The sequence below is a fragment of the Trachurus trachurus genome (assembly GCF_905171665.1).
Source record: "Trachurus trachurus genome assembly, chromosome: 18".
Classification (NCBI taxonomy): domain Eukaryota; kingdom Metazoa; phylum Chordata; class Actinopteri; order Carangiformes; family Carangidae; genus Trachurus; species Trachurus trachurus.
Window position 1 is genome coordinate 19,241,776 of NC_139909.1, and position 27,291 is coordinate 19,269,066.

General features: G+C 42.0%; 4 protein-coding genes across 7 annotated transcripts; 1 reads left to right on the forward strand and 3 right to left on the reverse strand.

The window, feature by feature from the left end:
- Positions 1-510: 510 nt before the first annotated feature.
- Positions 511-5,683, reverse strand: LOC311002021 (Y-box-binding protein 2-A-like). Its single transcript, XM_083993219.1, has 10 exons — positions 5,517-5,683; positions 4,407-4,470; positions 4,263-4,296; positions 4,096-4,185; positions 3,769-4,005; positions 2,664-2,752; positions 2,323-2,569; positions 1,711-1,842; positions 1,521-1,599; positions 511-1,144 (listed from the first exon to the last, which is right to left on the reverse strand). Exons 1-9 carry the CDS (start codon positions 5,593-5,595, stop codon positions 1,561-1,563), a joined length of 1,011 nt encoding a protein of 336 aa, XP_083849345.1. The 5' UTR covers positions 5,596-5,683; the 3' UTR covers positions 511-1,144; positions 1,521-1,560.
- Positions 5,684-8,588: 2,905 nt separating this feature from the next.
- LOC311001996 (eukaryotic translation initiation factor 5A-1) lies at positions 8,589-17,663 on the forward strand. 4 transcript variants are annotated; one of them, XM_083993185.1, is made up of 6 exons: positions 8,589-8,977; positions 11,681-11,853; positions 12,324-12,428; positions 13,800-13,931; positions 15,529-15,601; positions 16,706-17,663. In XM_083993185.1, the coding sequence occupies exons 2-5, from the start codon at positions 11,686-11,688 to the stop codon at positions 15,589-15,591; spliced, it is 468 nt and encodes a 155-aa protein (XP_083849311.1). In that variant the 5' UTR covers positions 8,589-8,977; positions 11,681-11,685; the 3' UTR covers positions 15,592-15,601; positions 16,706-17,663. The 4 variants fall into 4 exon arrangements, with proteins under 4 accessions (XP_083849311.1, XP_083849312.1, XP_083849310.1 ...); XM_083993186.1 differs by lacking the exon at positions 16,706-17,663 and having other exon boundaries at positions 11,684-11,853; positions 15,529-16,682; XM_083993184.1 differs by lacking the exon at positions 16,706-17,663 and having other exon boundaries at positions 15,529-16,681.
- A 137-nt stretch (positions 17,664-17,800) lies between these two features.
- On the reverse strand, positions 17,801-22,358 carry gps2 (G protein pathway suppressor 2). Its single transcript, XM_083993283.1, has 11 exons — positions 22,208-22,358; positions 21,685-21,802; positions 21,296-21,405; positions 21,067-21,179; positions 20,893-20,972; positions 20,719-20,798; positions 20,438-20,609; positions 20,145-20,228; positions 19,280-19,356; positions 18,943-19,038; positions 17,801-18,626 (listed from the first exon to the last, which is right to left on the reverse strand). The coding sequence occupies exons 2-11, from the start codon at positions 21,776-21,778 to the stop codon at positions 18,534-18,536; spliced, it is 999 nt and encodes a 332-aa protein (XP_083849409.1). The 5' UTR covers positions 21,779-21,802; positions 22,208-22,358; the 3' UTR covers positions 17,801-18,533.
- A 793-nt stretch (positions 22,359-23,151) lies between these two features.
- gabarapb (GABA(A) receptor-associated protein b) lies at positions 23,152-26,236 on the reverse strand. Its single transcript, XM_083993213.1, has 4 exons — positions 25,992-26,236; positions 24,562-24,640; positions 24,348-24,466; positions 23,152-24,179 (listed from the first exon to the last, which is right to left on the reverse strand). Exons 1-4 carry the CDS (start codon positions 26,079-26,081, stop codon positions 24,099-24,101), a joined length of 369 nt encoding a protein of 122 aa, XP_083849339.1. The 5' UTR covers positions 26,082-26,236; the 3' UTR covers positions 23,152-24,098.
- Positions 26,237-27,291: the final 1,055 nt, after the last annotated feature.

A 27,291-nucleotide genomic window follows, 5' to 3' on the forward strand; every position in this document is an offset into this window, starting at 1 on the left:
TACTTTTAAAAGATCAATATATTTTAGTACTTCATGTGTATATAGTGTGTTGTTTGGTTGTTGATACAGTTTTACGGGTGTGAGGGTCTAAAGGTTTTGATTCTTTATGCACATGTGTTGGTTTTATAAACATATGCCTGATTTAGACTAGAGCAAGAAGTGCAATTTAAAAAAGGGCTGCCTGTAAAGAGATCTTCTTGATCAATTTTGTATCTCACAAGCACCATGTTTGTGTATTTTTCCTGCATCTGTCATGTGTACCGTTTGCTCTTCTTTTCATGATGTGTAATCAGTACCTTCTGAAGAAAATGAGTAATGGGATTTTTCAGAGAGGGCCTGTAATTTGTACAGACAATATTGATGCCATGGTCATGTTGTGACTAAAGGATGCAAGTACTGTTAATGTTACTACATTTATGAATGGGTGCAACAAACTAACAAATTACTAAATAGTTTGTTAGTTTCCGATCCGTTCACCTGCAACCTAGACAACAAATAAGGACTGGATCCTGAGATTTGCAAACATGATTTATTCATTAGCATTCAAAGTATTGACATTGCACATAATCCCCTCAAAGAAAAGCATGCACAAATAAGTAAAACAAAAGAAATAAAGTTTCTTTTCAATCTTTCCTCAACTGAGGACGATAAAGGGAGTAGTATGTTTTAAGAATCGATTGAGGTGGTAACAGAACTAAACTGACTCCCATATTGCACCACCAACCTCACACCTGCTTGGTTATCCCCTCTTCAACCAAATTAAGAAGTTAAAATAAAAATCAAGGCTGGTTCCTCAAAACTACTTGATGTGTCCCATCAGGTCAATTAAAGAAAATTTTGTTTTTAAAGGGGGGTTGGAATAACTGGGCTACCAAGCAAATTGTCCATTCTTACCCATTTTTTTCCCTTTCAAGATGTATTTTTAATTTCTAAACATGCACCCACCACCCACATCTATCCCATTTCTCCCCTTCCCTGTCCCTCTCCACACGTCAGTGTCTAGACAGCACAACACAAGACAAGATGGGGGGGAGGGGCCTGAGGGGATGACAGCGAGACAAGGTGGGTTGGAGGATGGGGGAGTGCAGGGAGGGGAGAGCAGTGCATGTGTTCTGAAATAGGTCCAGTCCTCCAACCCTAGGACCTACGAGGAAAAAACAGAAAATGAAAACAAACACACAGGAGACACAGGGATTGAAAGAAAGACAGTAAAAAGGTAAGACATCAAACACAAAGAGATGCCTGACTCTGAAACTAGGATTATATTAATCTGAAATTGAGGTTCCCAGAGTTTGAGCAAAAAAAACCCCCAAACAAACGTTCCCTGCATCAAACAAAGATCCACATAAAATCCTTCTGCTTTAAAGCCTCATCTTCACTCAACAGCCCGTTAATGTCCGTCATCCTGCCCTCTGTGAGACAGCCAATGTGGGACGTGGTGCGCAACAAGTGCAACCCTACACCCTCATGTCTCCCACCCCGCCTGACCCAGGGTTGCACCACATTAATGTGGCTCCCACCTCTTGCCAAGGGTCACGTGACTGTCCTCTCCTCTTGACGTCACTCTGTTGGGGCTGGGACTGTCGTGGCAGCTGCCGGCTGCGGGGGGACAGACAGTTTTGGATATTTGTGTCATCAAAACACACGAGTGATACCAGAGTACAGACGAAAAGGAAAACACACAGGCAAATATTAGTGTTAACACCTTACCTCTGGTGATTTGGGTGCCTTCGCAGTGGCTTTAGGGGAAACCTTAGGTGATTTTGACGCAGATTTCTGGTCAGCTGGTTTTGAATTGTGAGGTGGGGTACCAGGCTCTGATGCAGATTTCTCTGTATCATTCTGCAACGAACACAAGCAGATCAATCATGTCAGGCGTAGAACGGTTAAAATAATATTCCTGTTTAACTGTCCAATTCATGAATGTAAGGATTCCTTTGACGGTCCAGGCAGATTTTTCTTTGATATTTGAGAAAAAAAAGTGGATAAATGTTAAACAAAACTTCAACACTCAAAACAATGACACTGCAAATACATGGATGTACCTTGTACTGTCACTGCCTCTAGTGGTGGCCCATGAATATTGAACAAACAAAGTGCATGGTGCTACACTACTCTTACAGACCGCTGTCATCCACAAATACCTCTGTGTTTCCTGATGTCACATCCCGTTTCATGGTTAAGTGCAGGAAAATTACAAGATAACACCAACGGCTCCAAAACCATGGATTCTTTTAGCCTTTTGGGAAATGGCCTCAATATTTATCTGCCTCTCACAGAGCACTGGACGTAGTGTACCAACCATTAACAAATCAAACTCACTTTTGAGGCAGACGACTCCGAGGTCCTTTGTCTTCGGCGTCTAGATTGGCGCCGTTGTTTCTGGCCTTGGCCCTCGGCCGCTTCTCCGTTGGTCTGTGGGCCCTCTGAGGCCTCCGTCTGCTTCGTCTCGCCCTCCTCTCCCGCCCTCTCCTGCTCCTGCTCCTGCTCCTGCTCCTGGCCGTCTCCTGCAGCGGCTGCCTGCTGGTCGTCCGCAGCCTGATCAGGATGCGGGCGAGGCCGGAACGGTCTGCGAATCCCCAAGACAGAGGGATTAATGAATCGGTTTAGATAATCCTAGACACCAGAAGTGGAAGTTATTTAAACAGATCAAGTCTCGTCACCTGCGGTATGGACGCCAGAACCTGCGCCGTTGCGGTCGCTGCGTTTGGTCGCCCTCTGCTACGCCATTCTTCTGCTCTCCAGGCTCACCCTGACACAGATCAAGTAACCAATATTAAGTAAGCAATATTAAAGTTTGTATTTATATCCCGTCCCCACTGCGCCATCAACTTCTTTAAAAAGGATAGTTCAACATTTTGGCAAATTGGCCCATTGCCATAATCCCTACAGTCTTAGCAGTAGGTTTGTTCCCTTTAATGGGCTCTTTGCACAGCTCCACTACTTCCTGAACTTAATGCTGCTCCTTCATTTCCTGTCTTACATTATTGGACAAACTGATTAATCCAGGTGTGTCTGAGGAGTCACAATGGTCAGACACACCTGGATTAATCAGGTTGTCCAATAATGTAAGACAGGAAATGAAGGAGCAGCATTAAGTTCAGGAAGTAGTGGAGCTGTGCAAAGAGCCCATTGTCAGTGCAAGCTATTTTTAGAATGGCGGAGCAGAGCCGCAAGCTGCTCAGAGCTACGCTACAGAGGCTCATGGGATTTCTTGGTTTCCCTCATCAAACACACAATCCAACAACTCCAAAACGCTCTCATGGACAAGTTGTGACCTGCACATTCACCACGCTATGAGATAATAACAGAACATTACAAGACAAAGTTGTTTTAGAAGTAAATTCATGCAAAACCGCTGATGCGCGTTCCCGTTGGGAGCTGTTTTTCAGCAAGCAGTCTCTGCATTTGCCTCGAAACCAACGCTGTCTCGTAACGTTCCGTTATTATCTCATAGCGTGGTGAATGTGCAGGTCACAACTTGTCCACCACAGCGTTTTGGAGTTGTTGGATTGTGTGTTTGATGAGGGAAACTAAGAAATCCCATTAGCCTCCATAGCGTAGCTCTGAGCAGCTCACGGCTCTGCTCCGCCGTTCTAAAAATAGCTTGCACTGACAATTAAAGGTAACAAACCTACTGCTATGACTATAGGGATTATGGCAATGGGCCAATTTGCCAAAATGTTGAACTATCCCTTCAAGGCTGAAAAACAACTTAAAAATAATGTCAACTCTGCAGCCTCGTCCTGCAGTCATCCCTCGGCTTACATCTTGTGCCTCTGGCCGTGGTCTGGGGGGCCTGCGACGGCGCTGCTGGGGTCTTGTTCCGTCACTCTCCCCTGATCCCTCGCCCTCCACGGCTTGGCCATCTGCTGGTCTGCCCTGGTCACCAGGCCGAGGGCTGCGGGGGTATAACCGTCGACGGAAGCGGCGTTTGTTGGGTGCGTAGCGGCTCCCTTTGACCGGCACGCCACCTGGGCCGGTCACGTTGGCTGCCTCTGAGCCCTGAGGGACACCAAAACCAGGGTAGGGTGAATATGGAGGAGGTTCAGCTGATATTTACACAACTTCAAAATGGGCCTCCACATTTCTTACCTTAGTGGCTTCAATCACATCAAACTCTACAACTTCACCGTCTCCCACGCTGCGGAGGAATTTCCTCGGGTTGTTTTTCTTGATGGCAGTCTTAGGAGATAGAATAAGCGTGAAAAAAGATGTCATACATCTATATAATATAATTATCTACAATTCTTTGATCTTACCTGATGAACAAAAACATCTTCTTTGGTATCATTCCTGAGAAAAAGAAATACCATCAGTAAACCTGGCTCTTTAAAGTATTTAATTTGCAGACTAGAACACTTAAGTTATACAGATGACCTAAACTAAGTGAAAGGAAACAGTACCTGTTTATGAAGCCATATCCATTACGCACATTGAACCATTTCACTGTGCCCTGGACCAAGGTGGCTGCAACAGCAGACAGCACAGGATTAGATATAATATCTCGCATATACAGCCAGTCAAAGACTATACCGTTATCAATGGCAACCTTGCTAAGAAGAAATGAGAGCAATGAGGGTCAATCATTAACGGTGAAAAAAAAACTTTGAAACTTGGTCTGCACTAGGTCACGAGGAAGGGCTACTAAACAAAGTTAGACGGTTTTCTAGTCACCAGTTTTTAAAAATGGTCAAAAGCTCGTCACCAAAATCAACAGAGGTGCCTCTTCCTCTCGTGGACAAGCGGCTCTCTCTGAAAATCCACTTGAAGGCATTTAATTGGCTCGTTTGTTTTCACTACAATGATTTGCACCTGTGAGGGGGGGCGCGCGCGCGTCCTACTTGGAGCGCGCGACAGCTGATAAAGAGGAAATTTAGGTCAAGTGTTGCCCACCGTTAACAGACAGTTCAAAAACAGGGGGATGCACCTTTACTCCGTTTCTTCTGACTTACAGAAGAAAGTACGATCGAGTAAAAGAAGCCATTTGACGTCAACGCACGAAAACACGTAAAGAAAACGTTTAAAAAGTTGCCATGTCCTGGTGACGCGCTCATGAGTTACGCTGCAAATTAAACAAATCTCGCAAATAAATCGCCACAGCACTGGTTTCATCTCACCGACAGAAACAGTTGCACCACACGAACCCCGTGTGTAAAGCTGAGAACACGTGTTCATCCAGAAACGTAACACAACACGGTGTCAAAGGAAGAGGTGATATTGACAGTTATTTGTCGACATAGCTTTAAGGCTGCCATGCCGTTACTGTTGTTGACACATTAGATATCTTAACTAGTTTGACACATAAAACTGCTGATTTTTACGTTAGTGAAACAAAAATGGCAACAAACTTGAAGCGACAACAACATAATCACTTCATCCCACTCATATCATAAAAGGCGCACATGAAATCAGACTAAAGATGGTGGTTTAAAAAATAAAAAAAAACTTTCACTGACGACTAAACATTCAAGTACGGACCAGGAGCAGCTCGTGTAGTACGTTAGGCTACCCACCTATGACTTTCCTCTCCGGCTGTGGTTTGTCTTCCACCGGTGCCGATGGTGGAGCGCTCTGCGCCTCGGCGTCGGTCATGCTCGCTGTCGGGTTACTACACTTTCACTCCTCTGTCCCCTCCCTCCTGCTCTTCCCAAACCTCTCTACGCCTCACGGCTAAGTTTTTATCCCGACATCCCCTCGGCCTGCCGGACAGAAGCCGCGCCCTCATTGGTTTGCACGAGACACCCTAGCTGCAGCGTGATTGGCTGGGCGCGGTCGGAAATTGGGAGGGAAAAATTGACAGGTGGACAACAGGTAAGTGAGAGGAGCCTGATTTTATGATGACAAGTGTTTTCTTTATATTGCTCATAGTTCATGGATCATTTTATGAGTGTAAATATGCTATTGGCAGCAGGATTACTGCCTCTCAAGCTTTAACTTCACCCTATAACCAGCCATAAAAATCCAATACCTTGACAATGGCATTGGTTAAAATGTAGCTATATTTAAAATATATAAGTAAATTTGATGTCTATCTATCTATCTATCTATCTATCTATCTATCTATCTATCTATCTATCTATCTATCTATCTATCTATCTATCTATCTATCTATCTATCCATCCATCCATCCATCCATCCATCCATCCATCCATCCATCCATCCATATTTCAAAATAAAACCTGACTATTACATTATATAGTGCCCATTCTAAGGCGTGTTCCCCACGTTTTCGCCACAATACAGCACTACTATGGTTAACAACATTGTAAAACACAGACATCACATTTAGGCCCAGCTTCTATATCACCTCTGTACACTCTGAAGATCAACTAAATGCAGTAGCAACTGTGGAATTGTCCTGTAAAATTACAGACGGTATTGATCAGAAACTTATGTCCACTCCTCAGTCCAGCTCTACTTTTCTGCTGCTGTGCAATGAAGAAATAGTTCATGCTAGAACTAACATCCAAATTTGATGGGTTGCTGTCTGAGGACAGTTTATTATGATATTTAAAAAAAATATGTATCTGTAAATAAATAGCTGTTGAAGTCCATGACTGTGCTCTGGGGACAAGCTCACAGTGGGTTTGAAGGTCATTAATACATGAACTTCATTGAATGTTTAAGGTGACATGGGATTAAGAAAGCTATGACTGAATTTTCATTTTGGGGTTAACTATGCCTTTAACTGCAGCCCTCAGCACATAGGTCACAGGACTCCAGTTTCACAGCACTAAATTTAACCTAGCAGCTCTAAGAACTGCCAAGTTCAATCAAACCATTTGCTGAGCAGCCATAGGTCTCTGGACGGAAAAAAAAAAAGACTAATTAGAAGTAAGAAATGATCAGCAACTGAGGGAATTACAGCTACCAGAGGAGCACACTTACAGGATGACAGAAACGACATGGTGGGTTAAGAATGTTTTCAAAGATGCTGGGTAAATTATAAAAGGAAATAGTTGGGTTTTTAGTTAGGTTAAGGTTTAGTAAACACAACGTTATCTTCAACATGCTGCACCTGGATAAGAAATGTTGTACTACAATATATAAGTAAAGCCACTGGGATCTGCATGTAGCCTACTGCACAAGGTTTAGCTACATGCCACACATTGGTTTATGCTGAAAAATTTGTTTTACCACTTTTTTATTATTCAAACTAAGGTGTCTATATACAATATGAACATGTTAAACCTGATATGTCTCCCTTTAAATGACAGTAAATTGATTATGGATTATGGTGACAAATGTATGTAGTATTATGTATTAAGACTTTTTTATTTATTTTTTACTAATAATTACCACAGTTTTAAGCAATGTCTATATCATATTAGAAACCTTTGAAAATATCTGTAAAGATATGGTGGTGTCTTACACGCACGTGCAGTGGCGTTTCTATACAGTAAGTAAATAAACCTATATAAATCTACAGAAAGGACTGAGTCTTGAACGCTGCACAATAATGAAACTGCTGCGCATGCGCAGAACGTACCAATTTGCCGCGGTTTGTTTCATTGGCATTTGGATGAGAGACGCATCAAGCTCGTTTAAATTAGCCACGCGTAGACCGGAAAGGTTGCAGTCTCATTTTCAGTGTAAAGGTGTTACTGAAAAAAAGAAAGAAAATAAACTACCCCAAGTATTTTATATATTTTGGTAGGCTATAATAATGATAATCAATGACACAGATGTTTATATAAAAAGTAGGCCTACACATTCTATCCTGTTTTGACATCTTTTATTCCCCCTCCACTTGAACAAAAATGAAGAGCTGTCTAAATTAAAATGTCAATATAGCCATGGTCCATAAACAGCACTCTTCTCAGCAAAAATGTAAGGTCTCTTGTGAAACATCAGTCAAAAATTTATTGGCACCAATGATGCACTTAACGGCATTATACCATACCTACTTCGAAGCACACCCGGCAGGCAAAAATATGCCTTCAATTGGTGAAAAAAAGAATGGGTACGTCAGATTTCTTCAATGTTCAGATATCACTGACAATAGTTTTATTTATACTGTGTGTCAAAACGACACATATTTTCCTCAATAACCTTAAAAAAAATAACACAAAAAAGTCAGTATTCTAGAACACACTGCAAAATAGTTACATTGTATGATGCATTCTGGAATGCAACAGTTGTGAAACAATGCAGTTACATTGTGTCGAATTATCAAATACAATGTAACAGCTACATTCTAGAACACATTGTAGCCTATGTCGTGACACATTACACATTATACATCATTCATCCTGGAAAACAGTTTAACGTCTACATTTACCTGGAGTGTATGTAATTGACTGTAAGATAGTCACATGACAACTGTAAGAGGGGATTTTCCACTAATTGAAATCATTAGATGCGGTTTGAACGCTGATAAGTGGACCTTGACTGATTTTTGACTTCACCAAACTATAGCCTATTGTTTGACTAATAATGATGACATCCGACAAAACGCCTAAAAGGCTGTCATGACAAAATTGTACTAACGCCTTCAATTGAGTTTGGAATTTTATTGTGACAGTTCTAACAGGAAGTCCCACGTGTAGGTAATTTTCAATGTTGTGACAGTGGTGAGGAGCTGGATGAGGGAGCGACCGAGAAGGTGGAGAGCAGGCGACCGACAGTACGCACACACAGCGGGGACCAGGGCTCTGATTCTCCTCGGCCCGGGCGGGTGACTTCAGCGGCCGCGAACCTCTGGACGAGGTCAGCAGTGATCCGGATAACAACAAACCAGGGGAGGGCGAAGGGAGCAGAGTGGAAACGCCCGGAACGAAGGAGGAATAAAGAGATAGCTGGCAGCTAATATATAAAAAAAGAAAAAGAAGAAAAAAAGGGAGAGCGACATCACAAACGAGCTGCAGAGGAGGAAACAGAGCCCGGACTAGACAGCACGGATACAGAGGAGGAGGTGGAACAACAGGGAGAAAGGCTGATAAGTAACACAGACAGGAGCGCTATTATCACCAGGGTAAGTTCCTTATCAAAACATCCAATAGACGGGGCGTGTTTGCGCCTGAGCAGACGAGTTATCCTATGCACATGTCTGTCTGAAGCTCTATTATGATATATCCCCCCTTTAAACGCCCCCAATGAAGTACCAGCGGTGTGTTTGGCTGGAGGACCACCGGCTAACTTATCACATCCTAACCGGGAACTCCGGTCCCACTTGGTTTAGCTTAAACGGAAAACAACAAAAAACAGCTGACTGTATACCCTAAGTTTGGAGAAAAAAAAGAAAAAAAAAATCTACATAAAGTGGCTGCAGTTGAGTTTTTTTTTTGTGTTTTCACGTGCACGCCCCTGGCTCTAACCTCATCACCGATATTGTTTCATCAATGCGCTGAGTGCGCGTCGTAGCCATGACGAGTATTAGCTTAGTCATTACTGTACTCCAGCGGGCCGAAAAAATTCAATACATGCCCGCCTGTTATATCACCGGAGGCCGGGGCAGGGGGGTTACAGCAGCCGGGGTCGTTCATACAGAGGTGCTCGGTGACACTACGGAGGGTGGAAGTGGGTCTACGGGAGCTCTAGCAGGGCCTCGGCCTGAGCGCAGTCAAGTCAAGTCAGTGCGCATGGATGCGGGGACACCGACCGTACACGTTACCGACGACGGGGCCGTGGCACGCCGTGCAGGCTACGCACTAGGCCGCAGTCAGGTCCGTGTGCTGCTTTCCACCACCACTGCGGACATACACCGTCCAACTCACCGGCCCCCGCGGGGTGTGACCTGGACTGGAAGCGCCTGGCTCCCCATGTTTGTTTAACCCCTCTGGTCCGGGCTAAATGAGGACACCGGAGGCTGTTAGATAAGTCAGGCCCGGCTTGAATATTTGATTTATGGGTCCTGAGGGCGGATTAGCGGCCCCTTGGTTTAACGTTTTGCCCGGTGACCATCCGCCCAGACTGAGCAGCAACTCCCATAAAGTTGTTATGCATCTGTGCTTTGCGTTTAATGTCTTTTTGAATATTGAGGATTAGTCGTAAAACTCCTCTGTCAGTCTCTTTGTACTCGTGGCAGGTGGCCGGGCTGCAGCACCGGGACAAAAGTTTAGTGAAGCACAGTTTGGCTCCGGTGCAGACACTTCAAAACCGCAGCTACACAGCTCGTCTGCAGCTATGATTATTGTTATGTTTATCTTTCCCAGTCTGATTGTTGTGGAGCCGACAGGTGCCATGTTTCAGCTGCTTTATTTAGCTCTGTATGTGGTCAGTATCTCTGCTGACCCCCGCTCGACTGCATTGAATGAACCAAAGTGTCATTTCCTCTGCACCCTCTCCAAAAAAGTTCAATCCCCATCCACAGCCAACTGTCACATTTCCATATTTCCTCTGCTGACACACTTGACAGATATCCACAGGGCAGCACAGGCTGCTTTGTGTCTCACTGTGGACTGTAACTAAATACTTCTTACTCTGTGATCTATAAATCCCATTACACACATCCAGTGTGTTGCCACTGTAGTAGTGTGTTTGGGTCTGACTTCAGAGTTGAGTTATATCAGCGCTGGTCAACTCTGGTCACCTGATAGTGATAACAACTTATCACAAGGGATACAGTAGAGCAGTGTTTTTCAACCTTGGGGTCGGGACCCCACGTGGGGTCGCCTGGAATTCAAATGGGGTCACCTGAAATGTCTAGTAATTACTGATAACAATATTATATTATATTATTATATATCGTCTAACTAATTATTCTTTTAAAAACACCACACACAATACTTTCACTTCGAGTTCAAATAAAATGCAGCATATAAAAATATCTTGCTGGGACGTCTTGATTGACGGCCACAATCACGTGACTGCACGTGATCACGAGGTCGCCAGAAATTTGTGATGTCAAAATGGGGTCACGAGCCAAAAAAGGTTGGGAACCACTGCAGTAGAGTGAGAAATCCCATATCTAGAAATTGGCACTCTAGCACAGAATTAAAACTGTCACGGAAATCTTTATAAACACACAGCCAGATTTGTAGTCCCAGTTTGTTCTTTAATCATATACGTATTTATTGTTTTATGCTGTATTTTTTTTATTAATGTGCAAAGACCACTTTAACAGTTTTGCAACACTGGCTTTTTTGTTGAATGATAAGAAGGTTTTGAAGGAAAAACTGCACTACTTAGGTTATTATTATTAAAAAAAAAAAAAAAAAAAAGTATTATCAGAGAAACAAAGAAATTATATTGACACTAGCACAGAAACACCCAGTCCTAATCAGAAATAATTTAACTCATAATAAAATGATCTAAATCCTTGACCGTATCTGGCCCTCTGTCATCCTGCACGATCGATAAAGCTTTAAGCTCTAACAATAACTTCACTACACTTTTATTTAACTCACGACCAAATAATAACTCTAACAATTGGGAAAAACAAAAATATCACTTAAACAAAGGAAGGATGCTGTTCAAAAAGGCTTCTAACTTATAATAACTTTTAGTTTATCAGATTGTTGTAATAAAATTAGTTTAAACATAGTTGGGCGATTTACATAAAACTTTGGCAGATATTTTTCTCTAAAACTAAAACTTGTACTCTTAATGTGGAAGACAGTTATCATCACAAAGATTACAAAACCTCTGGCTTCTTTCTAAGCCTTTATAGTATAAAAACTGTAAACTGCGTCCAGTATATGAACATGTGCTGTGTCCTGTGTGCCGGCCTCCGCAGCAGGTATGGCAGATGCAGACCTGGATTTCCAGACCGGAGATGCTGGGGCATCCGCCACCTACCCCATGCAGTGCTCTGCCCTGCGCAAAAACGGCTTTGTTGTGCTGAAAGGTCGACCCTGCAAGATCGTCGAGATGTCCACCTCCAAGACCGGCAAGCACGGACACGCTAAGGTGATGAGCTAATAAATAAATAAAGAGTGCAGCCAGGGACACGGCGGACGACGATGTCCAAACTGCAGTGAAGAACCTTAATAGACAGTTTCTCCTGTGTTTTATTGCTCAACACGGACAAATAACTGAAATGTAAACTGCAGTGTTTTTTTCCCCCCCATCATGGCGTCATTGTAAACTGAAGAGGTAATGTTGTTTTGAAAGACTATTCCCCACAGGTTCACCTGTGAGGCAGCACCATCTTTCCACTTATCTCACTCATTAATATTAATGCACATTAATGGACATTTGTCTGTGCAATAACAAAAGCAAGATTTTTACTATTTGAAAAAAAAAAAAGATATAAAGTTCAAAAACTACCCTACACAGCAACTGTTTCAGTGATACTGGTTGGTAGCATTTCTTTTTCCTTTTCTGAAATATATACTTTTTTTCCCACCTCGTCGTGTTTTTTTCTTTTACTCATGCAGGTGCACTTGGTTGGTATTGACATCTTCTCTGGTAAGAAGTATGAAGATATTTGTCCCTCCACCCACAACATGGACGTCCCCAACATCAAGAGAATGGACTACCAGGTGAGAGGACAGAGGATAACTTGATTGACTTGTTACTTAACGTCTAGTTAAAACAGCGTTACATAAAGTTTGCTCCATATTAGCACTGGGAACATTTTTTTCCATAAAGTCTGCTTATCTGTGACATTTATTTTCTCAAGGCTTTACTCCAGATCAACGCATATAGAAAAAAAAACAGCAGATGAGTGACACACTGTAACAGGTTTTTCATGCTTTGGGAGTGTTCGTATGACAGAAAACTGGGGCTGCCTGAGTTTATTATGAGGACTCCATTATTTGTGATTAGGGGGGAAATGATAGTGACGGTTTTGATATCGCTGTAATGTTAGTAAATAAGATTTGCCTCCTTAATGAGACGTTGCAGTCGGATGCTTATTTGGAAAAAAGCCCCGTGGTTTTGGCCTGACAAAGAGTTTCTTCAGAGAGACGAGCTTTGTGGACGTCAACACACAAAGACGCAACTGGCGACTGGTGCTATCAAACGACCACAAATGACTATGTGTAAAGTGTTTTTTTTTTGTTTTGTTTTTTACAGCGTCTCGAGTTAGGAGGTGTTGGTGTGTTAGCATCGTGTTCACTCACAGATCGAAGCTCTGTCGGTGTCTTAATTGCAGCTATGCAGTCTTTCTCAATCAGAACTGTAACAAAAGACAGGGTCAGGTGATGTTGTGAAGCAGCAGGGGATCATGGGAGTTGTTGTCTTCATCACCATTACCGTGAGTGAGCTTCTCCCGGTTTGGATTCCCTGAGCGTCAGTGGTTCAGGAGCTAAATGATCCTCGTCTCCAAAGGAAACAGAGCAGGTGATTGTTACTAGTAAAAAAGACAGCGGAAGAAGAAGCAGTTTGACATATCATGACAAAAGCTGTCCTCACACAAATGTTAAAAATCAGTGATTCACCGATGTTGTTTGTTTTAAAGCACATAAGTCACATTATAACGAACAGAAGTGTATTTTGTCATTTCATCTCTTAAAATCTCTTGAAAATGATACTAATATTTTTAGAAATAGGTGTAAGCACAGTCCAGTTCATGTTCATCACACACCTTGTGCAGATCACCTGATATTCAACAACAGGTGGCGACAGCTGATCAAACCGGTTTGATTAAAACACGCTGTGTGCTGTGGATCAGTCACAGCTCGCCACACTAAACAGCAAACGGTGCAGGATTTCCAGCGGAGGTGAAACACCTTCATGACCGGAAGTTCATGTCTGCTGTCCTCTAGATCAGGAAGTGTTTCGACCTCCAAGTCCACACAGTCACAGCAGCACAGTAAACGTCATAGATATCGTTCATCTGAAATGTTTGTGTTGTTGTGACTCCTCCTGAGTTTCCCTGTCTCATGCTCCTGTCCCTTGCGTCCTCCCAGCTCATCGGGATCCAAGATGGCTACCTGTCCCTGCTCCAGGACAGCGGGGAGGTGAGAGAGGACCTGAAGATTCCCGAGGGCGACCTGGGCAGAGAGATAGAGAGCAAGCACGACGCCGGAGAGGAGATCCTGGTCAGTACCTTCACCTCATTCTAACAACATCCATTTTCTACCTGCTAACAATTATTGTATCTCGTATTGATTGAAATTGTCTGTAATTGTCAAAGTTTATATCCACACCTGAGGTTAAGGAAGGAAGATGTAGTGAGATAAAATGAATTTAACATTATAGCTCTGCCTCTAACTTAACAAAATAATATGACCGACATCACTACTGTAATCACAACAAAAACAAGAACAGTTATGACTCTCTCAAAAATCAACACTTATTGTTTCAAATCAACAGATAATGAGTGAAATTAAGGCAATGTTGGCTAATTATAATTGGCTCTAGTAATCGGCAAAAATTTTAATTATCTGTGTGTTTTGTTGATAGTTATTGTCCAGGACGATAATTATCTGTACTGATAGTTATTGTGTGTCCCTAATATGATTAAGATGAAACAATAAACAGTCATATTTAACACCACGAAAACCAATAATCCATTCACCCTTTCTCTAAAAGTCTGTCTCGCACATCTTTTAGATTTGGGACAAGGTATTTTGACGTCAGGTATGTCAGAGTGAGTCAGACAACTGTTCAGGTGCAGTCAGGCATGACCATGGCTACATAGTTGTTTACTTACCAGCCCGTCATATTTACTTCCTTCAGTTGCCAAGACAAACGCCAATTGTCTCGTTCACACGGCGCTACTTTTTACAGTAACGAGTAATCAAAAAAGTTATTGTTTCCCCCATTACAACACCGTTACCGTTACTGACAATAAAACGCCGTTACTCGCTGTTACTTGACTCAAGAAGTCCCGTCACAAAATAATATATGATCTGTTACAGTGTATGTTATATACACATTTTTTTCAGCAAGTCGGAAAAAAGCTGAGTCAGTTCCAGATAAACGGGAGGTTACGATTATGGCTAGGGGGTTAGAGGGGGGTGAATCCAAGTAATTTGAGCATTTTATTTAAAAAAAGTAACTCAATAGTTACTTTTCTTGGTAATTACTTACTTTTATAATGTAGTAATTCAGTTGGGGGAAAGTAACTAGTAGCTATAACTTATTACTATTAAGTAACGTGCCCAACACTGATGCTAACAAGCTAGCACCGTCGCGTCCCCTCGTCATTTTCCGATAGCGAGTCACTACAGTCTCCTCTGAAGTCGTCGCTGCACAGATGAGGTCTTACAACAGTGACTCCCAACCTTTTTTAGCTTGTGACCCCATTTTGACGTCACAAATTTCTGGCGACCCCGCAATCACGTGACTGCGGCCATCAATCAAGACGCGCCAGCTCAGATATTTCTATATGCTGTATTTTATTTGAACTTGATTTTGAAAGTATAGAATACAGTTTTCTAAGATTGTGTGTGGTGTTTTTAATTATAACAATTAATAGTTTAAAAAATGTTTGTATCAGTAATTTCTTTTTAACAATTACTCGACATTTCAGGCGACCCTATTTGAATTCCAGGCGACCCCACATGGGGTCCCGACCCCAAGGTTGAAAAACACTTCATCTTGTATTGTCAAAGCCAGAAAATGAAACTGTCTCTATAAAACAAATTAACGTTAACAGAGCGACTTTGTCCCGACTCCTCTCTGCTCTTACAGATCACCGTTCTAAATGCGATGGAGGAAGAAGCTGCGATTGGCATCAAAGCCTGCGGTAAATAAGCCACTGCAGGTAAATACAGAGCCACAGCTGCTTGGTCATGTAGCTGTCCTCTCACCCTCCCCCATCTACAGCCTGACCCAAGCCTGCCTGAAGAGGAGTGTGTGTGGGCGTGCGAGTGTGTGTGTGTGCCTGCGTGTGTGTCCGATGTAAAATTATATACGTGTGTGTGTGTGAGTGTGTATGTGTGTGTTTGGATGTTACACCACGAGCCACCAGCATGTGCCATGCCAGTGCGAGTGTGCGTGTGACATCATGTACAGTTTATTGTTCGTCAGTGGAGCAGAAAGGGGGGCGGAGGGGGGGGCAAGAGTCGGGATGTTTAGATTTTACCTTTGGTATTATAGACGAAGAGAGAGAGAGAGGACACTCCGTTTTAAAATGTTACAATGAAGCGTATGAGCTGCACCATGTTTTTTCCAATACTCCTGCATTGCTCTTAATTCTGTTTTACCTGTATATATTTGTTTAAACTGGAGATATTGGTGATTAGCTGAAGTTTAAAGATTAATTATTGAGGAAATGTCACTAATTGAATGAAAATTTGAGGCATGTTATGGAGCGACGGTTACTGAGCGGTGTCTCACTGCGGATTTGCCTGCCCCGTAATGTTCTCTTTCTTTCATGTTAACACTATTACGAGCATGTGTATCATTTTCCGTAGCACTTTCGGATATAAACTAAAGCTTAAAAGTTCACATTGTATTTTGGGGGCTCTGTTGTATTTTTTTTTGTTTGTTTTCCCCTCCTCCTGTGGGTTGCACTTCATTTTACAGCCTGATATAGCCAGTTGCTTCCTGTACATCCTTCTAATAAGACACAGCTTTGTAGTGTTGTTGTAACTGTTGGGTCAACCTGTTATATGCAATCTCTTTACCTGCACTCCCTCAACCTGCAGACCGCGGGCTGTAGAATAAAGTGTCCACGACAACATATACGTTTAAAGCTGGTGTTTGTGCAATGCTTCCTCCGCAGAGGCCACTTATAGTACTCATTGCCTCATTAAATTATTGTCTTTCGTTTTTTTCTCAAGTATCCTCTGTCTCTTCTTGTTCCTGACTTTTCTTTCCTCTTTTCTTCTCATTCCTTTCTTCCTCTTTTGTAATTCTGTTTCAGGGGCAAACGAGATGCACTGGACCTGGGGAAAAGGAGGGGATATTGCCTCGTCAATGCTATTCTCCCTCTTTTTTTCTTTCTTTTTTTGTCTTTGTTTTTCATACTCTCTCTCTCTCTCTTGTTTTCTGACCTTCCTTTGGGTTCAATTAGAGATGGACTTTAATAAATAATTGGAACCTCATTTGTTTAAAAAATAAATCCCCAATGTACGTTCACACGTGATAAATCTAAGGCCAGACAAAGAGATGTAAAAAAAGAGCAAGGTCTCTCACTTAGAACTGAGTAGGTCGACACACAAACATTCAGTAGCTACCTACAGTCAGAAAAGAGAAAAGTGGTGATGTTGTCACAGCTGTTTTTTTTATATAATATATAAATATATGTATATTCATGTTTCCCTGTTATAACAAGGGCTTCAACTCTAGATCTGCATTGTTCTGTTCAGGCTTGTTCAGTATATGTGTGTGTGTGTGTGTGTCGTACAGGACCGAGCACACGAGCAGGTTCGGTCTTCTCCGTGCGGCACGTGTCTTTTCAGCGGTCGATCTGAACGAGCCAGTCCTTCTGATGTTTATTTTATCACCTCAAACTTTGTCTGTTCAACAAAAGGTTACCAACATGGCACATCCCTGGTTCAGTTTCTTTTTGTCTCATGGTTTGGAAAGTGTCAAAGAGAAACAAAACCCTGCTCCCACCCAGAACATACAAAATCTCGATTTCTTCACTTCATTTGCTTCTTATTAACCCCCTCCCCACCACCACCACCACTACACCCCCTCTTTGCAGAGACCCTCAGACCAGGCCTTCACGCAGACTAATGGGCCAGAGTACTACTGTATTTGACACGCTGTCAAACTTTTGAGTGATGGCTCAGGAGGCGGGCAAGTTGTGGCAGTTTGGTATCCTTACTTTGTGTTCATAACGGCAAGTCCAAACTGTGCAGAATGTCTCTCCATGGCCAAGCAAAAAAAAAAAAAAAAGGAAAAAAACTAAAAAAATAAAGATGACACAAACTGTTGGACGTGGCGTTGGCTTATCGTTTTATTTTTGCAACATAAAAGCTTGAAAACAGAACTGACTTGAACTTGATTTATGCTTTGGAGGACGACGCCGGAAACACTGGTGTAATCCTCCATAATCGTTTCAGGACCGTGACCATATTGATTTCTTGATTTTTTTTGGGTAACCAACCCTGATGGGTCTAATGTGATCATCCAGAAGTCAGCAACACGCTGCAGTAGAGCCTCAGTCGAACCAACGTGTCTCCGTTACAGTAGTGTTCATCAGTGTTTGTGTGACCTTCGCAGAAACACGTTGATTCAATCTTAATCTTTTACTCTAAGTGCTGTTAATTTTCTTCTAGTCTGTTTTTTTTGCTACTTTTTGTGAGTTAAGTCTTTGCAGAGACACTCGATGTGTTGTCACCATGAGATGTTAGTATACAAAGAACAAGCTCTGATTCATGCGGTCTGTTTTTTTTATGTTTTTTTTTTTTTTTTTTTTACAAGATATTAACATTTTAGTACTCTAAAGCACCTCCAGAATGGTTTTACAGTGTATGTAAAATAATTTGCTGTTTTATAACAAAACATATTTTGAAGTTGCGTAAAAATCAAAGATGCATGTTTTCAGAAGCACATGAACATGACGACTGTTGATCGCTCATTAACAAAGTCAAAACACAACTTAAAAATCAGATACTGTACAAAAAAAAAAAAAAAAATCATATGGCATAATCAAACCATAATAGCTTTTGTTGAAGGGGCCGATCCATTACTCGTCCGACAGGCTCTCCAGAGTCGAGAGGGAAGGCGGCTGGGACTGTAAGTTACTTGCCGTGGTGGTAGAACCTCTGGCCGCTCTGGCTGTGGGGGAGGAAGCTGTGGCGAGGAGCGCCCTGGGGAGAGCTCTGGAACGGGGCCTGGAGATGGAAACATGGAGAAACATGATGAAAAAAACAGAGAAAATGTAGCGGAGGCAGTGTGCATGGTGATGAGAAACACATGGTGGTAACGTAGACAGTGTTTTGTGAAAAGCAAATTGGTTCTCTGGACTTTGAACATGGTAAATTATTCAGGTAATGAAGGATTTCTAACATAATAAGCGCAAAACAAACTTCTGGGATGGACACTGATTAAATACCAAAGGTTAAATGCTGAGAATTAAAGGGGAAGTGATGCGGATCAGCCGAAAAAAAGGGGTTTGTGTAAAGAACAGAGTGCATCCTGGGTGTTCACCTTTGCAGTGGGAATCTGGACCGCCATGGAGGGGGTAGGCAGCAGTCCAGGAGCGGAGGGGTGCATGGTTGGTGGATGCATAGGCCTCAAAGCACCCTGCATGCAACACAAAGACAAAGACTCTCATTATCAGACTCTGTTTCAATTACCATGACAGTACCACTGGGTTCACGCAGTTTTATTGTTTTATTTCAGAATGCAATCAACAGCTTTTCAACAGATAAACTCTCATTTGGTGTCGACAATCAAAACTCTCTCCATCAGTAAACTCTGTATTCAGTTTAAATTCATGTTTATTGTCCTTCAGCGAAAGTTTCTACATGTGAAATGGTCTTACAGCGTCAGTAAAGCCTGACTGTTGGTTGGCATGTTCCAGCTGCTTCTGAAGGGGTATTCCTGCTCCAGGCATGTATCCTGCAGGAGACACACACACACACATACACACACATACGTCACTCACAAGTTACTCCACAGTATTTACTGTATCTGCAGTTGACTACAACTACTAGTTAGGAGAAGTCTGTAACAAAACGGTGAAATCAGGGTTCCCACTCTTTCTTGAAATGATTTTCCAGGACATTTTCAGCTGCTACAGTCAAAGTCAAAGTCAAAGTGTCTTTATTTGTCCCAAACAGTGGAGTCTGACAGACATGTTATCACACCATACATACACTAATACATCCCCCGTCCCGTTCATGCTTTGGAGAAGTCATTTTTTCGACAGTTGTACTCTATTTTGTACATTTAACCAGTTTTTTTTATGTTTATTCCGCTCTCAACCCCATTATTTTGATGTAAAAGGTGTACAGTCTATGGCTCTAATTTATGAAATAATTGTAAAATGTAATCTCTTACATCTTAATCTCTACATTCTTAGAAACAATGACAAATTATGACAAATTTCATAGAACGCCGCAAACATGCGGTCCAATACTGGAAACACTCATCAACTCTCAAAGTCTATAGTTTTCTCACACTTTTTGGAAAAGAAATCCCTGGTGGGATCTGGAAAGGTCATATCGAGCTCTAGTAGCTGATGTCACAGTGAGATAAATACATTTACAGGACAACTCAATCTTTTTCAGGACATTTGACATTTGACAGGTATTTTCCATGACTTGAAAATTGGTCAACGGTTTTCCAGGACAAGTGGGAACCCTGAAAATGCATAGAACGAATGGCAGGACATGACAGGAACTGACCGGGCTGGGAGGTGAAGTGACTGTGAACGGGGTAACCGGGCTGTTGGTGGGGGAGATACTGCATGGCCTGAAACGCAGACGCACCTGAAGGAGAAGAAAAGTAACTCTTTATCTCTGTCTCAGAGTGTATCACAGCAAACACTACAGATGATACGAGCCTGATTAATACAGTATTAGGATCTCGCATCGAAAATTAAAATACTGTGTGTCAAATCACGTTATTTTATCAGGATTTTATGTGTTTAACTGGTGGAGTTTGTTTATTTCATTGAACATGTTTTCTCCTTGTGTACCTCTGATCTGAGAGCTGCTCGCAAAGCTGACAGGCACAGACGGTCCAGGGGCGTAGGTGGAGGGGTGCTGGGCCTGAGCCACCCCGTAGGGCTCATGGACCCCCTGGCCCCCGCTGAACTGCCCGTGCTCCGCTGAGCCCGAGCTGAAGCCTGGCGTCTGATAGTGACGAGCCTGAAAGAGGAGGAGGAGGAGGAGATGAGACTTTCTGGTGTCTACATTTTTCTTTTTTGTCATTCTCACGTGTTCCTGAATTGAGACGTTTACATACGAGGTAACTTACTGGAATCACGGTAGCAGGGAACAGCTGTTTGCTCCGCTCACCGAGCAGCGCACCGGGTCGATTGTGACTGACAGGACTGCCTGAGAGAGGGAAAGTGACGGATCAGCTGACTGATACTGACACAGAAAGACGATGACATGGTCAGGCAGCGTATAGATCCATAACAGTTCTCACCTTGAATGCTGAGGAGGTGCTGCCCTGCGTGCATGGGCAGACTGGGCTGGTAGCTGGCTGACGTCAGTGTTGTGATATCACTAGACAAGACAAAGGGAACACAAATGAGATTAAATACAAGGAACACTTCAATAAAGTCCTGGGCTTAGTGATTGTATTTTAAATGAAATGTACCTTTGCTCCTTTCTCCGTCTCTTTTCCTCTTCGTGAAGAACTTTCTTGAGCTGTAGAAAGAGCTGGTGTTTCTCTTCTTGGAGTCCTTGAAGTTTCTCTCCCATCTTCATTACCTGAGGTTTAGATTGGGGGATGGGGTTGCCAGATATTAGACCATATATTATGTCAAATCCAAGGTAAAATGGAGGAGAAATAGAAGCACAGACTGCAAGGAAATAACTTTTCCAACCTGTTCTTTGGTTTCCTCCAAGGACATCCTCTCCTCTATTTCTTTTGTCCTTTTCCTCTCTTCCTCCTCCTTCATCTTCTGCTCCATCATTTTGTCCACCTCTTCCTCCTCTGAACAATCAACATGCATTTGCGTCAGTGGCAGGCATAAGTTTACAAATCCCCGACTGAATACAGGCTGTGTTTATGAAGCTTGAGTTTTGTTTTTATTCACTGTTGTGTTGCACACTAACAGATAACGACAACATTACATATTACACAATATCTGCTCATTATTATATCTGGTTTAGTGTTATTCTTCACATTTTACAAGGTAACCTATGTGCAGGTAGTTAAAGACAGTCTCTCTCTGTCTGTGGGTGTGTGTCCCTCTCTCACACATTCACACACCTTGTCTCTTTCGCTCCCGCTCCCTCATGATGTGTTTGTGGAGGGCTCTGGCCATCGCATTGGACAGCTTGGGTCTCTCCAACAGGGCGGGCATGGTGACAGGCAGTGGAGGGGCCAGCTGGTGACCGACAGCAAATTACAATTTTAAAAAAATACAGACACTGTGCATTTAAAGACATTGCCTACATCCCATCATGGACACTAAACACAGCCCAGGTGTTAAAATGCTGCGGGCCTCGCTGCTGCCTGCTAAGTTAGCACTGTTAGCTTCAGCTCCTGTGAACTGACAGTTTATTATAACACAGGTTCACCAATGATGGAAATAGTATAAGTTTAAAATAAAGTCATGCAAAGCTTTGACATTAAACATTAGCTGCAACAATTTTATTTTTCAACGCGCCAGAGAGCAAACCTAAACGTTAGCTGGCTAGTCACTGCTAGCGGTAGCGCTGCGCATTTTACAGCATCTGACTCTAACGTTGTTTTTTAACGTGTCGGACTGAGGAAGAACATTAAATCTTACTTTTGTCGTTTTGTGGGTCGTTTAATAAGAACAGAACCGTCTCGCGGTTTATATAAAGAGGCCTCGGGGCTGTGTGCCAAGCAACATAAAACCAAAACTTCTCAACAAAATATAAACAGAGAGGGAGATTCTCAGCCCGGGTGATCGACGGTTTCACTTCCGGTGCCAAGAACAACGACGTCGTTACGTCCAACTTGCGTCAAAACAAATTGCATTCTGGGAATTGCAGTTTATTCCTTATTTGGGCAGAAAAGGGTCAGCCCCGCCTGTCTTAATAAGAAAACACAGCCCTCCAATTTCCCCTTTTACTACCACACGCTTATAGTAAGTGCAGCACGTTGAAAGAGCCCATTCAGACACAGCACGTGAAGGCTGATGTTATGCCAAAGATGTGCCACCATTTTCTTACACAGAAAAAGCTTTAAAAAATAAATTAAATCTAGATATTCGCATGTTGGATCTTATAACTCTATTGGTTAAATCTAAAAATACATCATAAATGACTCCAATGTACTGATGTGGATAGTGTTATTTCTCAGGCCTGAATCCTCCACCTTTATTGTTGGACTCCCTTTTCCCGTTTATCAAATTCTTAAAATAGGACGGCATAAAAAATGGATCCTCTTGTTATGTCAAACCAGCTCCCACAAGAAACACACCATGGAAAGCCACACGCGATTTGAGCAGCCACAGTAGCTGATATGATAAGGAAACTCATGCAAATACAGGAGAAAGGGCCGGTCCTGGCCTCGTGGTGATGTGTCACAGCCATCAGGATGATACAAGATGATGAACTTTGCACTCACTTTTGTAATAAATGGGAGTATCCTCAGTTTACAGTTAATACCACAACATTTTGTTAAAGATGAGCCTCCCACAAGCAACAACAAAAAGACATCTGCAATGCTGTAAGGAAGATATTCAATAAAGACAAGAAACTTGGATAGCTTTTCATCACATTTTATCATGTATGGTCATGAGTGGAGAGAAAGAGCCAGTAATGCAGCTGTATACAGAGTTCAAATCTTAATTTTTTTTTTCTTAAAAAAAAGAAGACAAACTTAAAAAAAAAGAGAAAATTGCACTCAGCTTTACAATACCTTTAGAAATTAAGCCATCTAAAATTAACAATAATAACAACAATAATCATAGTAGCAGTCAACAGAATAGTCTTACCACTGAAAGCAGAGGATGATTGTTTAGTCTGAATTCTATTAAACCTCTTGCTGGGGTCGGATGCAGGGCAGCACACTGTCATTCAAAGACTTCAGTGACTGGTGGGTTTTTAAAAATTAACCTAGCCACTCGAGTTTTTTTTTTTTTTTTTTAAAGGAGAAGAACTGCTGCAAAACAGTTATCCTTTACTCTGCCAGACATAATCTGTCCTTAGCCGATGGATGCTATAACTTCACAACACTACCTTAAACTCAAAACACACTTTGTCCTCCTGCAAGTCAGCAAAAGGAGACCTATAACCTACAACCTATAACTATCTTCTTAGCCCATAAGAGCCGATTTGAACTCATACTTGGCCTTTCTTCCCTTAACCCAAGAATAACTATAGTAACGGCCTAGCTCTAATGTTATTTGATTATTCTTTCTCAGTTTTTTCAGTTAAAGATGATCAATTATGAGACTAGAAAAATAACTGGCCATGAGACCACGTAACCCAAGTTGTTATTGAAAAAAAAGTGGAGGCAAATACAATTCAGACTGCAGAATAATAAAGACATAAATGGGTGGGAGAAGGGTAATGAATGGGTAGTGAAAGTGCGTTTGACATATTTACTCTGGGAACTCTAGGCTGCTGAGCTGGATTTAATATTCAAATGAATGAATGGTGGAGGTCTCAGAAAGGTGGGTAGTGGTTGGAGGGGGGATGGTAGTGGGATCAGATTTCCCTTTGGCTGTTCCCATACACACTCTCATCACTGTAGGCAATGTAGAGGAAAAAGTCCTCTTCATGATGCTCCTGAGAAAGAGGAGAGGGAAGGGGGGGGGGGGGTAAAGACATTAGTATGATATTAAAAATGTAAAGGGAAGCCGACTCTAAAGCTAGAAGCAAACGGGAATGCGACACTGATAAAAGACACGGTCTAAAAAGCTGGTCAGTGAGGTGGGAAGTGAGTAAGACTCTCACCTGGTACAACAGTCCCATGGTAGCTGAGGTGGGTGGAATGACGTTGTTTACAAAGAAGAAGAGAGCATCCTCAGCTCGCAAGTGGATTCTTTTCCGGATGAGGAAGTAAAACTGGCCCACTAAAAAAAAAAAAAAAAAGAGAGAGAGACAAGAATGTTTTTTAAAATGCAACTATAAGATATTAATGCATCTTTGTCCAATTTTCTGTGTTTACCTGTCAGGTCGGAGGGGACAAGGTATTTCTTCTTGTCCAGGTCTCCTATTCTGGCTTTTGGGGCTTTCTCCACGATTACCTAAAAAAAGGAACGAGTCAATATAAAAAAAAAACTACTGCACAAAATGTCCTCAGCATATGAGCGTAGTGCATTTTCCCCTGACAAAAGAGTGTTTGTCAGAACTACTTTAAATGATATGTTTCACCTTTCTCAGAAAGAGGATCTGAGAAATGATCACTGAAGTGAGCATTGAATTATATTTAACCCATATATAACATGTACTATGAAAAACACCCCTTCACTAATCTATAGTTAGTCAGAAATAAACCAATAAATATAGACACACATTATTTTACATGTTGAATATTTTTACTCTTTTAGGCTCCCCTCTTCACTGCACTTGTTAAATAGTTCCTACCCCCACACATCTAGCAGTAACACATCATTTTGGAGCTTAAATAATTAACTAGTGAAGATGATATTCATTAAAAACACATTTTAGTCAACCATTGGTTTCAGCTTCTCAAATTTGAATGTTTTCTGATTGTGTTCCTCTAAATAATTTATCACCTGTAAAACTGCATTTGAGGAAGTCAACACTGGTCCAGCCAAACTGCACTGTTTTGTTTTCCCCTATACCACGTCATTAGATGAACCAAATGACTTGATTAATAAATGGCAGATCAATCAATAGAAAAATCGTTGGTTCAAGTCATACATGACGTTTTCCCCTCAATCCATTAGCGATAACAGCTTGGAGGCAGTAAAACTACACTGCCATTGTAGTGTCATTACAGGCAGCACAAAGCATATTTATTTTTTTGCTGACAGTTTGGACCCGGACAGTCTGGTTGGGTCAGTTTAAGTGAACAAAAAGGGGTTAAAGGTTGTGGAGTTTACAATCCATCTACAAGACCCAGCGCGACGTAAACAAGTGTCCTGTTTGTTGACACCAACTATTTTAAGGTGCACTGCTCTTATCGTCTCAGCATACATCCCAACACCTCAACTACACCCAGGAGCCTCCAGATCAAACAGGAATCACTCCCAACACACTTTCGCTTTCTGTCACAGTCTTAATAACAGGAGAAGACTTATATTAGATTGTTACTAACATGACCTGTTTGTGGTTTCGTAGTATTAAGTCTAAATTTAAAACATACGGAAGGATTACCCGGAGCTTTCACCTGCTGCTGGCCTGTTCACTGCGGCCGACACTGTTGTTGAGTAACCTTTACCGTTTCTAACGTGGCAATCTATCTACCACGGAGGAAGAAAACTACGTGAAACTGAAAACAGACCTACATAAATATGGTTATATTTTAAGTGTGAACATTATTACAATGAATGTATCTTTGAAAAAAAAGCCAGGGTTGCGAAAGCTTAATCTTAGCAACAGAGCTAACAGATGCTAACGTTAGCTACTCACTGGGACCCTGTCCGGATACTTCTTCCTTATTTTCTCGCCTTCAGACCGCCTTTTCTCAAAGGGGTGCTCTTCTTTGTACTGGAACTTCATCGTTGAGAGAGATGACAGACGACAAGTCGGTCACTCTGGGGTTGAAAAGATAGCTGTTTTTGCGCAAGGAGCGGCCCAAATCGCTGACACACACACACGACAAAAACAAACGATGCTGCTAACTAACGTTAGCTCGCCACAGCTGTTTTCCTAGTGCGACTGCGGCGGAAGGTTACAATAACAACATGACGTAGGGGGGAGGCCAGTTCGCGGGGCGCATAGATCGCCACCCTGGATCATATTAACAATGATTCTGTGGTGATAATCTGCATTTATACATGTAAAAACTATTTCTACAAATGTACACATTTTCAAGAGGTTCAAAATTCATGTAGCGTTTTTTTCTTCTGTGGGACTACTTTATTTTGATCAACCGCTGCGCGCAGATACGTAAGGCAGGGCAGTGATGAGGCATCTGTCCTTGTCATATGACCGAGGCCCAGCAGTTAGCAGCCAGAGAGGAGGGCTGGAAAAACATGCGGTAGTAGCTGTTGTCGTGGCTTTGCAGTCGAGTGCTGGTAATAATCTGAGTCCACGGATATTAAGCAGGTTATTAAAAACATAAAAAAAAATAAAATGGGACAGTTCAAGTTACTGTCTATTCACTAATTATCCGGAGCACACTGTAGGCTAATGATGACTAATTTGCCTCGGAGTTTTCGCAACTTCCTGCTTGGTTAATGATCCTTCCTCCACCCCTTCACCCAATTTAAGTACACAATTAATAATAATAAAGAAATAAAGAAAATACCCTCATGTGTCAATGGGCAGTAATACAATCTTGTACTTGTACAATATTCTCTTTAAATCAAAACAATTTTGATCTACAGCTCTGTGTGAACTCCCTCTCTTTTAAAGAAGCAGAAAACCCTCAAATAATAATAATAACTTACAGAAGCATTTTAAATACAGCCTCAGTGGTATCTATCTAACTACACTGGTTTTTAAAAGTGACTACCATGCTGGTTTATAGCTACTGCCTGACCAAATATCATGTACCTAATTTTAACTCAAAAGTGCTTGTTTGTCCTGAGGGTAGATGAGCAGTGGTTTAAATGATTTAGTCAAATATGTGAAATGAAATAGTCCTTTATTATCTATTTCATATAACAGGTTGGTAACCTGTGTATTGTTGCGCAACTGATCCACCGCTGTGACTCACTCTGCTTTTATCCATGTGACATCTCTCCCTATGCGCTTCACAGTCTCA

Excerpts from the sequence above, each read along its gene's own strand:
- LOC311002021 (XM_083993219.1), bottom strand. The coding sequence starts at position 5,595 with ATGACCGACGCCGAGGCGCAGAGCGCTCCACCATCGGCACCGGTGGAA. Across the intron at positions 4,006-4,095 it reads ATGTGATTGAAGCCACTAAG|GGCTCAGAGGCAGCCAACGT; the intron begins GTAAGAAATGTG and ends GGTGTCCCTCAG. Across the intron at positions 1,843-2,322 it reads CGGAGTCGTCTGCCTCAAAA|AATGATACAGAGAAATCTGC; the intron begins GTGAGTTTGATT and ends TGTTCGTTGCAG.
- LOC311001996 (XM_083993185.1), top strand. The coding sequence starts at position 11,686 with ATGGCAGATGCAGACCTGGATTTCCAGACCGGAGATGCTGGGGCATCC. Across the intron at positions 12,429-13,799 it reads TCAAGAGAATGGACTACCAG|CTCATCGGGATCCAAGATGG; the intron begins GTGAGAGGACAG and ends GCGTCCTCCCAG. Across the intron at positions 13,932-15,528 it reads ACGCCGGAGAGGAGATCCTG|ATCACCGTTCTAAATGCGAT; the intron begins GTCAGTACCTTC and ends CTGCTCTTACAG.
- gps2 (XM_083993283.1), bottom strand. The coding sequence starts at position 21,778 with ATGCCCGCCCTGTTGGAGAGACCCAAGCTGTCCAATGCGATGGCCAGA. Across the intron at positions 21,406-21,684 it reads GCGGGAGCGAAAGAGACAAG|AGGAGGAAGAGGTGGACAAA; the intron begins GTGTGTGAATGT and ends TTGATTGTTCAG. Across the intron at positions 20,610-20,718 it reads TCCCTGCTACCGTGATTCCA|GCTCGTCACTATCAGACGCC; the intron begins GTAAGTTACCTC and ends CTCCTCTTTCAG.
- gabarapb (XM_083993213.1), bottom strand. The coding sequence starts at position 26,081 with ATGAAGTTCCAGTACAAAGAAGAGCACCCCTTTGAGAAAAGGCGGTCT. Across the intron at positions 24,467-24,561 it reads TGTCCCCTCCGACCTGACAG|TGGGCCAGTTTTACTTCCTC; the intron begins GTAAACACAGAA and ends TTTTTTTTTTAG. Across the intron at positions 24,180-24,347 it reads CCATGGGACTGTTGTACCAG|GAGCATCATGAAGAGGACTT; the intron begins GTGAGAGTCTTA and ends CCTCTTTCTCAG.